Source organism: Lontra canadensis, unplaced genomic scaffold (assembly GCF_010015895.1).
Source record: "Lontra canadensis isolate GAN:19392208 unplaced genomic scaffold, GSC_riverotter_1.0 scaffold112, whole genome shotgun sequence".
Taxonomy (NCBI): Eukaryota; Metazoa; Chordata; class Mammalia; order Carnivora; family Mustelidae; genus Lontra; species Lontra canadensis.
In genome coordinates, this window is record NW_022631106.1 from 1,769,174 (window position 1) to 1,781,659 (window position 12,486).

General features: G+C 34.4%; 1 protein-coding gene across 2 annotated transcripts in view; it reads left to right on the plus strand.

The window, feature by feature from the left end:
* Positions 1-12,486, plus strand: part of EIF5B (eukaryotic translation initiation factor 5B) — an 85,679-nt gene that overhangs the window by 50,203 nt on the left and 22,990 nt on the right. The window contains exons 10-14 of one of the 2 annotated variants that reach the window (XM_032840320.1): positions 1,682-1,965; positions 8,525-8,632; positions 8,817-8,927; positions 11,340-11,407; positions 11,954-12,095. In XM_032840320.1, coding sequence (XP_032696211.1) covers positions 1,682-1,965; positions 8,525-8,632; positions 8,817-8,927; positions 11,340-11,407; positions 11,954-12,095 — 713 coding nt within the window. Of the gene's footprint in view, positions 1-1,678; positions 1,966-8,524; positions 8,633-8,816; positions 8,928-11,339; positions 11,408-11,953; positions 12,096-12,486 lie in introns of both variants that reach the window. The other variant, XM_032840319.1, reaches the window with a different exon arrangement.

The following is a 12,486-nucleotide window of genomic DNA, read 5'->3' on the forward strand; positions in this document are numbered from 1 at the left end:
TTCATTTCATTCTGCATCTCTGATATTCCATTTGAGATCATTTCTTCTTGCCTGAAGAATACCTTTTAGAATTTCCTTTAGTATGAATCTGTTAGTGAGGCATTCCATTTTTGCTTTTCTAAAAATACCTTTATCTCTTTATTCTTGAAGGGTATATTTACTGAGTGAATAATTCTTTGTTGAAATTCTTTTTAACATTTTGAAGATATTATTCCCTTGTGTTAGCTTTCATTGTTTCTGTTGAGAAGTCAGTTATCAACCTAAAGTTTTCATGTGCCTTTGGTTTTCAGCAGTAATGATGTGGCCAGGGTTGAGCTTATTGTTGTTGTTGTTCATTCGGCCTATAGAGCTTTATCAATGTATGATTTTATATTTTTATCAATTTACAATGTTATGAGCTGTTATTTCACCTCAGGGATTCTAGTTGCGTCTATGATATGCCTTCTTATTATATCAGTGTAGCATGTCTTTTCACGTTTTCCACCTAATTGAGTCTCCATGGCCCATTCTAGATTGTTTTTCTGATCTGTCTTCTGGTTCACCAATTTTCTCTTCAGCTGTTTCTACTTGCCTGTTAAGCCCATCTTTTGGATTCTTAGTTTTGTCTCCAGTATTTTCTAGTTTTAGATTCTCAGTTTAACTGGTTTTTTTGTAAGTTTTTACTTTATAAACTTTTTTAAATCTTTTGCTCCCTAGATGTTAGAAACATAGTCATTTTTCAACTTTTTAAATACATTTATTTATTTATTTTAGAGAGTGTAAGGGGGAAGGTGCAGAGAGAGAATCTCAAGCAGACTCCACCAGAGCACAGAGCCCAACTTGGAGCTCGATCTCATGACCCTGAGATCATAACCCGAGCCAAAACCAACTGTTGGATGCTCAACCGACTGAGCCAGCCAGGCATCCCTTAGTTTGGGGGCTTGCTGGCTTCCATCATGTGCATTGTTTTTTATATGGCTTGTTATTTTCATATATTGTGCTGGATATTATACTTGTAAAACTTTAGGAATAATTTGACATCAGGGATGGTGTTTTTCTTTCTCCAGAGAGAATTTATGTGTATATCCACCAGGAATCTGAATGAACCAACAATATGGAATCATTTTATTCTAGATTTAGAATTGATAGAATTTGGAGGTGATTGACCAATAATGGGGAGGTCCTGTTTATTTCCTATTCATTCTAATTGCTAGTGTTCAGTTCTTTGGGACTTCATTCCACAATAACAGTATTACGCAATGTCTATCCACCTTACCCCCTTGACTCTTTTTAATAGACCCAGTGCCTGGACTCCTACTAAACACTGCTTAGCCTTTTAGATGCCTTCTTCAGAAACAGCAAATGACCATTGCTTCTCAGTCTTTGGGCTAAGATCAAGTGCAGAATTGGCAAATGACCAACGGAAAGAAATTCTATGTGTTGTATTCCCCTCCCTTAGTTCTTGTTCTGCCTTACAGTGTGGTTCAGTCACATATTAAGTTTTTACTGTTAAATGACAGTCTTCATTGTAGCAAATATGTGACCAACACTTTGCATTTATTAAAATAATTAGCATTCATGATGTTTTTATAATGTTACTGCCATACTTAGTGCACCCTTAGTAGTATTTTCCCTTTAAGGTCTTACAATGTTGATGAAAATCTCCATTTTTAACTTCCAAATTTCTTTTTCCTAAAAGAAGAAAACACGATACATATAGAAGTTAAAGAAAACCCTGAGGAGGAGGAGGAAGAGGAGGAGGAAGAGAGTGAAGAAGATGAGAGTGAAGAGGAAGAGGAAGAGGAGGGAGAAAGTGAGGGCAGTGAAGGTGATGAAGAGGATGAAAAGGTGTCAGATGAAAAGGATGCCGGGAAAATGTTAGATAAAAAACCAAGTAAAGAAATGAGTTCAGAATCTGAATTCGACTCTGATGATGATCGTACTAAAGAAGAAAGAGCTTATGACAAAGCCAAACGGAGGATTGAGGTATTTATTTTTCCCTTTCTCTTTACTCCTTCGCCCCCCACTTCTCATCTGGGATCATTAGAACTGTTCTCTGAACTAAAGACAATGTGGGTACTGGCATAAGAACAAATAATGCCGATGATGAAACAACTAAAAGTCCAAAAAATCCTTATATTTCTGATATACTGATAAGTCATAGATGCTAAAGCAATTCAATGGGAAAAGGATAGCTTTTTCAACCAATGATGCTAGTTAAATTAATAAAAAATGAGTTTAGTCTCTGACCCCAAATCATATATAAAAGTTATCTTAAAACAGATCAGAGATAGAGCTAAAGATGTAAGAAACCGAAGGTATAAATTTAGGGAAAAAACGGGACAAAATATTCATGACCTTGGGTTGGACATTGGGTCTTTAACATTGACCTAACCTAAGGACCTTACTCCCTTAACCTAAGTCAGAATGGTATACTGCTTCATTGTTTCTATTTGTTTTCTCCAAATTTTGATGTGCTCTTTAAATGATGATTTAAGGGTGTGCAGAGATATTCTGAAAATATACCCTGTAGTCATAAACACTAGTTAAACTAGTGTTTGCCTTGTGTATTTTAAGTTAGTCACTATGAGGTAACTGATGACTTTAGGTATTGGAATTTGATGGGTTAATGAGGCATCTTTTGATTTAGCAAAGTGTACATACCTAATGAGCTTACTACATTTTTCCTATTTAATGTAGTAGACTTGAGACTTTTCTTTAATTATGTCAGCTTAGTATAAATAATATACTAAAAACTGGTTTGCTTAAGGATGTTAAAGTATTTTAAAGCTAAAAACAATTTTAGCTTTCCTTTTTTAAAAATTATTTTCATTTGTACTTCTGATTTTTCAGTTTTTTCTTTTTCTTTTCTTTATAACCTATGTATTCGTGGTTGCCTCACCCGTCTGTAAAGTCTATTAAAGGGATACATTTTCTGAATTTCTAAAAGACTAAGAAAGTCTGTTGTTGTAAGTTGGGATTTCTCACCCCTGCCAGTGTTGACATCTTTAGGCTGTATAATTTTGTTGTGGGGGACAGTCGTCTTCATTTAGGATGGTAAGCAGTATCCCTGCCCTCCACCCACTAAATACCAGTGGCATTCTCCTCCCTTCTTCCCCATTGTAACTGCTGCTTCCCACAGCACCTACTCTGGCCAACTCCCTTGCTCTGTACCAATGTGTGAGAGACAATTTGTAATGTGTTTGATGATTTAAATACAATGGGTATAAAGCAGAAAGAAGTTTCCCCATTATTTCACTTCCCAGGCTTGTGCATAGTTCTGTACATGAGCTTCAAGTTTTGTTTTGTTTTTTTTTAAGATTTTATTATTTTATTTATTTGACAGAGATCACAAGTAGGCAGAGAGGGGGGAAGCAGTCTCCCTGCCGAGCAGAGAGCCCAATGCGGGGCTCAATCCCAGGACCTGGAGACCACCAACTGAGCCAAAGGCAGCGGCCCAACCCACTGAGACACCCAGGCGCGCCCCAGCTTCAAGTTTTTAAAAATGTTTAATTAAAACAGATAATATATTTTGTGTATATATATATGTTCTTTTTTTTTTTTTTTTAAGGATTTATTTATTTATCATAGAGAGGTGGAGGGTGCAAGCAGGGGAAGCAGCAGGCAGAGGGAGAAGCAAGCTCCCTGTTGAGTAAGGAGCCCAGTGTGGGCTCATGACCTGAGCTAAAGGCAGATGCTCAGCTGACTGAGCCACTCATGCTTCCCAGTATATTCCTTTTTTTTCACATAACAGTATGCTTTGGACCTCTACATCCAGCAAATTTTTAAGCAGTTTTTTTGGATATGATTTATATACTAAAGAATTGATCCAGTCAGTTCAGTGACATTTTGTAAATTTGTAGAGTTGTGCATCCATTATCACAACTCAACTTTAAAGTATTTTCATCACCCCAAAAAGATTTCTTGTAACAATTTGCAGTCATTGCCTATTTCTAGGCCCACATATAAAGCAGTCCCCACCACCCTCCTAGTCCCACCATCCACAGTTCTGCTTTCCATAGTTTCAGTTACCTGTGGTCAACTGCAGTCTGGAAGCAGGTGATCCTTCTTCTCTTGTATTGTCAGAAGGTCAGTAGTAGCCTAACACTTCACTATTCACCTAACTTCATCTCATTACGTAGGCATTTTATAATCTCACATCATCACAAAAAGAAGGGTGAGTACAGTAAAATAAGATACTTTGAGATCACATTCACAACTTTTTTGCATTATAGTCTTAACATTGTTTAATTTTATTACTGGGTATTGTTAATCTTTCAGTGAGCCTGATTTATCAGTTTAATTTTTTTTTAGGAGGGTGGGGCAGAGGGAGATTGAGAGTCTTAAGCAGGTTCCATGCTTGGGGTGCCTGGGTGGCTGAATTGTTAAGCATCTGCCTTTCGCTCAGGTCATGATCCCAGAGTCCTAGGATCGAGCCCTGCATCCGGCTCCCTGCCTGGTGGGAAGCCTGTTTCTCCCTCTCCCACTCCCCCTGCTTGTGTTCCCTCTCTCGCTGTGTCTTTCTGTCAAATAAATAAATAAAATCTTTAAAAAGAAAAAAAAAAAAAAGAGCAGGTTCCATGCCCAGCACAGAGCCCAATGCAGGGCTTCGCAAAATCCTGAGATCATGACCTGAGCTGAAATCAAGAGTCGGACACTTAACTGACAGAACCACGCAGGCACCCCTAAATTTAACTGTATCTTAGCTACGTGTAGGAGAAAGCATAAATATTGGTTTCAGGCATCCACTAAGGAGATTGGAATTCATCACCCCTGCATAAGGAGGGGACTGCTGTAAATTTCAATCATATAATATTTGGTCTTTTATATTTAGCTTATTTCACTTACTCTCTTTATTTGTGTGGTGACTTTATCAGAATTTTGTTCCTTTTTATTGCCAGATAGTGTTGTATAAGTATACTGTATTTTGTTATCTATTCACTAAGGACATTTGAGTTGTTTCCAGGTTCGGGCTATTACAGATGGTACTACTATGTACATTTGCATATAAGCCTTTGTATGGAAATGTGTTTTCATTTTTTTTTTTTTTAATATATTCCTAAGAGTGAGATTGCTGGATCATATGGTAAATTTGTGTTTAACTTTTTCAGAAACTGCTAAACTACTTTCCAGAGTGACTGTACAATTATAGATACCCACCAGTTGAGGATTCTGGTAGTTTCTCCGCATCCTAATACTTGTGTTAACATCTGTGTTTTCAGTTACAGTCATTCTCAGAAATATGAGTATTTGGTTTTGGACTTTCAGTTCTGTTTCATCATCTGTATTATCTGCTCTTATGCCAGTACCACACTGTCTTGATTATTACAGCTTTAATAGTAGGTTTTGAGGTAGGGAAATAGAAGTCCTACAATGTTGTTATTCCTTTTCAAGTTTGTTTTGGCTACTCCAGGTCACTTGCTTTTCCATATAAATATTATGGTCATCTTGAAAGTTTCTGCAAAAAGCTTGCTCAGATCTAGATGGAGATTGTGTTGAATCTATAGATCAATTTTAAGGAGAATTATCTATTTTAATAGTATTGATTCTTGCAGTCTCTGGAAATAGGCTGATTCTCCATTCATTTGGATCTTTTACAGTTTCTTCTAGTAGTGTCTTATAGTTTTCACAGTTTAAGATACATAATTCTTTTGTTAAATTTATTATTAGGTATTTTATTGTTTTTTATACTGTTGAAAATGGGTTCACAATTTTTAAAATTTTTTTCGTTTCTAGTATAAAGAAATACAGTTGAGTTTTATAGGTCTCATGACCTGTAACTTTATTGAAATATTTTTATTCTAATAATTTTTTATGTATTCCTTAGAATTTCCTATAATCAGTGTGTCATGTTCTCTATCAAAGACAGTTATAATTCTTACTTTCCAGTCTCATTGCTGCTTATTTCCTTTTTTTTTTTTTTTCTGCCTGATTTCCCTGTTAGAACAGTACATTATGGAGTAGAAGTGGTAAGAGCAGACATGCTTGTCTTGTTTTCAGTCTTTGAGGGGGATAGCATTCAGATTTTCACCATTAACTATGGTTTTAATAGTAGTGTTCTTTTTTAGTCTGAGGATCTTCCCTTCTTTTCCTGATTTGTTCAGAGTTCCTATCATAAATGGAAATGTGCCTTTTCTATGTGTAGAGATTCTTTTTTTCTTTTTTATACTAATATATGATGTGTTATATTGGTATTCAGATGTTAAGCCCAACCTTGCATTCCTAGAATAAATCCCACTTGATCCTGGTATAATCTTCTTTATATGTTACTAGATTTGCTTTGTAATATTTTGTTGAGGTTTTTGTGATCTATACCCATGAGGTATATTGATCAGTAACTTTTCTTCTCTTAGGATTTGTTTGTCTGGCTTTGGTGTCCGTTTAAAATTAGCTTCCTGGAATTAGTCACAAAGTGTTCCTTCTTCCTTTTTTCTGCAAGAGTTTATGAAAGATTGTTTTTGACTGTTTTCCTATTTTAAGTGTTTGGCAAAATTTACTAACAAAGCTTTTGTCTTTCGAAGACTTACAAATTTCTAGTTCAATTTCTTGTTATATTGTTATCTCTTTGCCATTTTCTTTTTCATCTTGAGTCATTTTCTGTAATTTTTGTCTTTCTAACTATTGTGTTTCATCTAAGTTGTGAACATACAGTTGCTTATGATATCCTTTTATAATCCTTTTTTTCTGTATGGTTAATAGTGGTGTCTTATCTTTTGGTTCTGATATTGGCGATCTGTGTCATCTTGTCTGGGTGCCTTAAACAATAGAGATTTATTTTCTGATAGCTCTTGAGGCTAAAAGTTCAAGATAAAAGCGTCAGCAGGGTTGTTTCCTGGTGAGAACTCTCTTCTTGGTTTGCAGATGACTGCCTTCTCACTGAGTCTTCATGTAGCCTTTACTCTGTGCATGCCCAGAGAAAGATTTTTCTTATTCCTCATATTCTAAGGGCATCTGTCCTATTGGATTAGGGCTCTACCCATTTAACTTTAATTACCTCCTTCTTAAAGGCTCTATCTCCAAATAACAGTCCCATTGGGAGTTAGGGATTCAGTATATGAATTTAGGAGAGATAAGTCCATAACAAATTTCATGGTTCCAAAACCTTGCTATATATAATTTTCTAAAATCCATACCAGACATCCTGGGTAATGATCTCCGTGTGGATAGGGGTCTCTAACGAGTCTATGCAACCAGATAGTTTTCAGCCCTGGGACTGAGGAAATATTCATTCGAAATCCCCAGCTACAGATGATTAAGTGGTTACTAATTTTTGCCAATACAGATAATACTGCAGTGAACAAACACTGTTGTATACATATATTTCTCTATGCTTGTGTCATTGTTTCAGGACAAATACTTACAGGTAGAATTTCTGAGTTAAAGTCTACTGCATTGCCCTCCAGAAAATTTTAATGATACAACAAGTATGGGTGTTTCAGGACAAATACTTACAGGTAGAATTTCTGAGTTAAAGTCTACTGCATTGCCCTCCAGAAAATTTTAATGATACAACAAGTATGGGAGAAAAAGACAATTTTCAACCATATCAAATCCTAACTAAGGTCATGACGTTTGCATTTGAGTCACAGAGTATAAAGCTCTTGTGTACTACTCCTTGTTAGTAAACACTCCCATCTGAATTGTAACACTCCAAAATGTTTTTTCATTCTATTTTCTATAGAAAGATCCAGTGTCCAGTGGTAGAAATGAAAATAAAAAAATTTTTACAAAAAAATGGTTTTTAGATGGAAGATATTTTGTAAATTACTTCAGAATTTTGATGGAAGTCTTATCTCATTTGAATGCCAGCTTTACTATACTTGAAATGTTAGCATTTCAAAGAGCTGCTGGCATGTGTACTTTTGTTTGGTTCTTAGAAAGCTGAAGTATCTAGGTAAATGCTGTAAGAGAAGTGCATTGTGATGCAAGGAGATGCTTCTCATGCCTAATGAGTGGTATCTTAAGAAGGTAGGAAATGTCATTAGACATCTTAGGCTGGGGATTAAGTAAACCATCTCTCAGTTGAAAGGTTTTTTTTTTGTTTGGTTGTTTTTTTTTTTCAGTTGAAAGGTTTTATAGTATTTGTACACCGGATAAAGTTTAAAAATAAATTGTTAAAATATTTTGTAGTTTTGAAGTCTTAATGAAATTGATTGCAAGAGTATATCTCCTTTTATACAAACACCCCACATAAGCTAGAGGATGTACCGTATATGCCCTGAATGGAATACAAGATCATTTTCTTATATTCTATTAAATAAGCAGTGTACAAAAGTGTTCAGAAAGTTGAAGCCAAAACTTCACGCTATTTTTACTCCTACTTAACAGCGTTGTCCTGAAATTCATTTTAACAGGTTTCTCTTTGTCCAGAGGTACTATAATTGGAATTAGATTGTAAAGGTTATGTGGTAAAATGCAATTACATGTAGTTAAATCAACAAAGAACTTGGATGAAGGTTGTGGCATTCTCTTGCAACATAATTTAGAGAACAATAATGATAAGGTTTGAAATAATAATTTTGTGATTTTTTTTTTAAATTTCTAGAAACGACGCCTTGAACATAGTAAAAATGTAAATACAGAAAAGCTGAGAGCTCCTGTTATTTGTGTACTTGGACATGTGGACACAGGGAAGACAAAAATTCTAGATAAAGTAAGAAAATACCGTTAGTATTGATATAACTATTTAAGTAAGTGAATAATACCTTATAAAAAGCTAATAGAAACCATAGCACAGATAGGCAGTTCTGTTACATTAAATAGGTTGCTACTTTCTTACTGCTTTTGCTTCTTTTTATATTTCAAAATACAAATCTGAATCTGCTGTCTCATCCCAGCTTCGTCACACACATGTACAAGATGGTGAAGCAGGTGGCATTACGCAACAAATTGGGGCCACCAATGTTCCTCTGGAAGCTATTAATGAACAGACTAAGATGATTAAAAATGTAAGTACAGTGTATTTGGTGTGTTTTAATCTCTAACAAAAATTAAGGTATAAATTATTTCAGATACAGAAAAAAATAGTATAAAGATTCATATGCTCACTATTCATAATTAACACTTATGCCACTTTTTTCTATTTTACTTAAGATCTTTTTTTTTTTTTTTTTAAAGAAAACACTAGATGTTATAGGAGCCCTCATTTTTCATTTCCTTTCTTTCTCCCAAAGGCAGTTGCTATTTAGAAATTAGAGTATATTGTTCCCCTGCATGTTTTAACACTTTTCCTATAGATTTCCATGTTGAAAAACTGTTTACTCCCGGACCCTCTTCTATCACATTGATTGTATTTTCGTTATCTCCCTAGTATTTTCTACTTTGGACATACTCAATTTATTCATAATAAATAAAGAAAATCACATAAGGTTAAGGTAAAGCTTCATGAATCATTATAAAGCAAACACTCTTGTGTCACATATGTTAGGAGAGAGAACCTTGGCCCTTACCTCAGAAGACCTCTGTTAGATCCCTTTTGAATCGAAACAGTCTTCTACTCAGGCGAAACTTTTAAAGTAATCTCTACCTTTTAGTGCGTTAGAGGTTGCAAAATGTTGTTATTCCAAACCCTTTATCCATGTTTATAAAGAGCGGTTTTGTTTTGTTTCCTATAAACTCATAGATTAAAATATTTACTGTGTTTTAATTCATTTATTCTTGTGGTGAGTCTCGTTTTCATCCAGTGATTAACTCCTGAATCTTTTTGATTTAGTTTTAGTAGTCTTTAGTTACATCCTTGTGTCTGATATAGCAGGATGTTTTAGGCTCATCTTATATGTACTGTGCTCTAATCTTGGAACTGAGCCTTGTAAAAATTCCCTAGTTCCATTATCACAGAACAGGTAAAAAAGGTAAATTTGGAACTAAGGTGTAACAAAACTGATAACTGACACACACAGCATAAATTATATGCTAGCATTTCCCTTTATTCTTTATTTGGTCTTAGTTCTGTATATAGGAAAGGTCTATGAGTTTGTCTCCAGTTTGCAGGGAGGGTGGGGTTTGGTTGAGATTGTGTTTTATGAAGCTTGTTTTCTGGTACATTCCTAAGGAAGGAATAAGGGGAATAATATTCTTCAAGTTTTTGAATCTTGCATACCTACTTTGTGGCCTTCACCCTGGAAAGTTAGTTGGCTTCCTTAGTTCACATTTTCTTTCCTTAAAAGTCTTAGAGGTTACTCTCATTTCTTCTCACATAAAATACTTCCTTTCAAGTCTGATCATAAGCTGGTTTTCATCTTTTTATAAGTAATGTGGCCTTCCTGCATCTTGAGGTTGACTGTTCTGGGTCATTTTTCTAGTTATATGGAAATTTTCCAGTTTCATTTCAGTATGTAATTTAAAATCTTTATTTTAGCACAGTTTTCTTGAATTACAGTTTTTCAAATTCATAGTTTAAAATTTATCTTGGTTATAATTTATCTGGTATTTCTGTGTGTTAGTCATAGGGGATTTTTATAACAGCTCATTCCACCAGTTGCCAGAACTTGAAATCTGGTGTTATGTTAGAACACAGTTAATAAAGAGCATGATTTTTATTAGGTCTGCATTAAAGTTCTCAGGATAGCTTTTATATGACAATTATAATTGTTTGTATTCCAGACACTGAAGTGGAAATAATTATGGTGCTCAGTTAATGTTGATTTAAGATCACCAGAATACAAATATGAGATGTTTTACATTTGAATCACTTTGACCTAGATCAGGAGATAAGATTTTGAAAAATCACTTGAAGATTGACAAAAAGTAGATAAGCAAGTAAACAAAATTGTGTGTGAGAGTTACTGGTCAGTGCCACGATTTAGGGTAAAAGAGAATGTCCATATTAGGCATGTTTTAATTTTTTTTCCATTCATTAAAGAACTTTTGTTCAGAAAGGTTTTTATGATATTTAAATAAGGCAGTCTTTCCTTAATATTTTAGGTTGGTGTAGTAAATTTTATTTAAAACATACTTTGGGATACTTTTTAAAGTTTAGAATTGCTGTAAAGTTGGACTAGATACATTTTTTAAGTAGTCAGAACCTCTTGCATGTTTTTTTTAATAGATAATCACTCTCATACGACTAATGTCATTTGTTACTTATTGATAATCTCAAAATTAGAATACACTATGGTTTTATGATCTGAACAAAGAGAATATTTTCTCGTTTCGTTTTTTTCTCCTGCAAACTCCTTTTGATTAATGAAAATATTGACTATTGTGCTTTGCTGGTTGACTCCCTGACTGTTGTAAAACCATTTATTTAGAAAAGGAAGTGGTGATGTTTTTAAGTTTTCATGGCTGAATAATTGTTTTTATAAAGGAACTTTCATTGTTTTGGCTTCCTTAAGCTCTCTACCTTTCCCCACCTTTTCTAGTTTGATAGAGAGAATGTACGAATTCCAGGAATGCTCATTATTGATACTCCTGGGCATGAGTCTTTCAGGTAAGAGCAACTTGCATTATTTGGCATCAAACAAACTGCTAGACCATTAAATCTAAAGGTTCAGTGAGTGAGAAAGTCTGATTAATCAACATTGGGGTAGTATTTTAAGAACTGTAGTCCCTGTAATTACCAATCATTATCTGTGCCTTACTGAGTAAGTAGTAATTTATTTGGATACTTGTTTTTTATAGAGATCTTTTCTACTTTTAAAAACCAAATCCTAATACATACTTGGTCTGTCTCCTGTGAAACCCATTGTACGTGGAACTTAACTGTCACCTCTTGGCTGTATTCTGTAGTGCAAAAAACTTGGCCAATACAATTTGCAGAAATATTGGAGTAACTTCTGGAATTAACTTATTCCAACTGATATCAGTTCACTGTGTCAGATAAGCATTTGGCAAATTAAGGGCTAATGGCACTTAAATTTTTAATGCATGTGCTTCATTTTGTTTTTTCATTTAGGTTTTACAAAGAAACATTTTTTTCTTTAAAGGAGTAATTTCGAGTTTTCTATTTATGCATTTTTTTTCCTCTTTTCAACAGTAATCTGAGAAACAGAGGAAGTTCTCTCTGTGATATTGCCATTTTAGTCGTTGATATTATGCATGGTTTGGAGCCCCAGACAATTGAATCTATTAACCTTCTAAAATCCAAAAAATGTCCCTTTATTGTTGCACTCAATAAGGTAAGCTCCCCTGAATAATTAATGTGGAAACATGCTTCTTAATTTTTTGTGATTAAACAGATTTATCCTAGTATAACTGTTATATAACAGTATGTATTCATGCTAAGTTAAATGTATTTTGACAAATTTGTACACACAAATAACAGCCACCATCTCCATATTCCCAGAAAGCTCACTCTTGTTCTTTTGTGTAAGCCTACCCCCTTTTTCAACCCCAAACACTGTTCTATCACTGTAGACTAGTTTTGTCTGTTTTATAATTTCATATTAATGGAATTATACAGTGCGTAATCTTTTGACTCTGGCATTTTCCATTACTCTTGTTATTTTACATTTATCCATGTTGTTGCATATACCATTGGTTGTTCCTTTTCATTGATGGGTGATATTT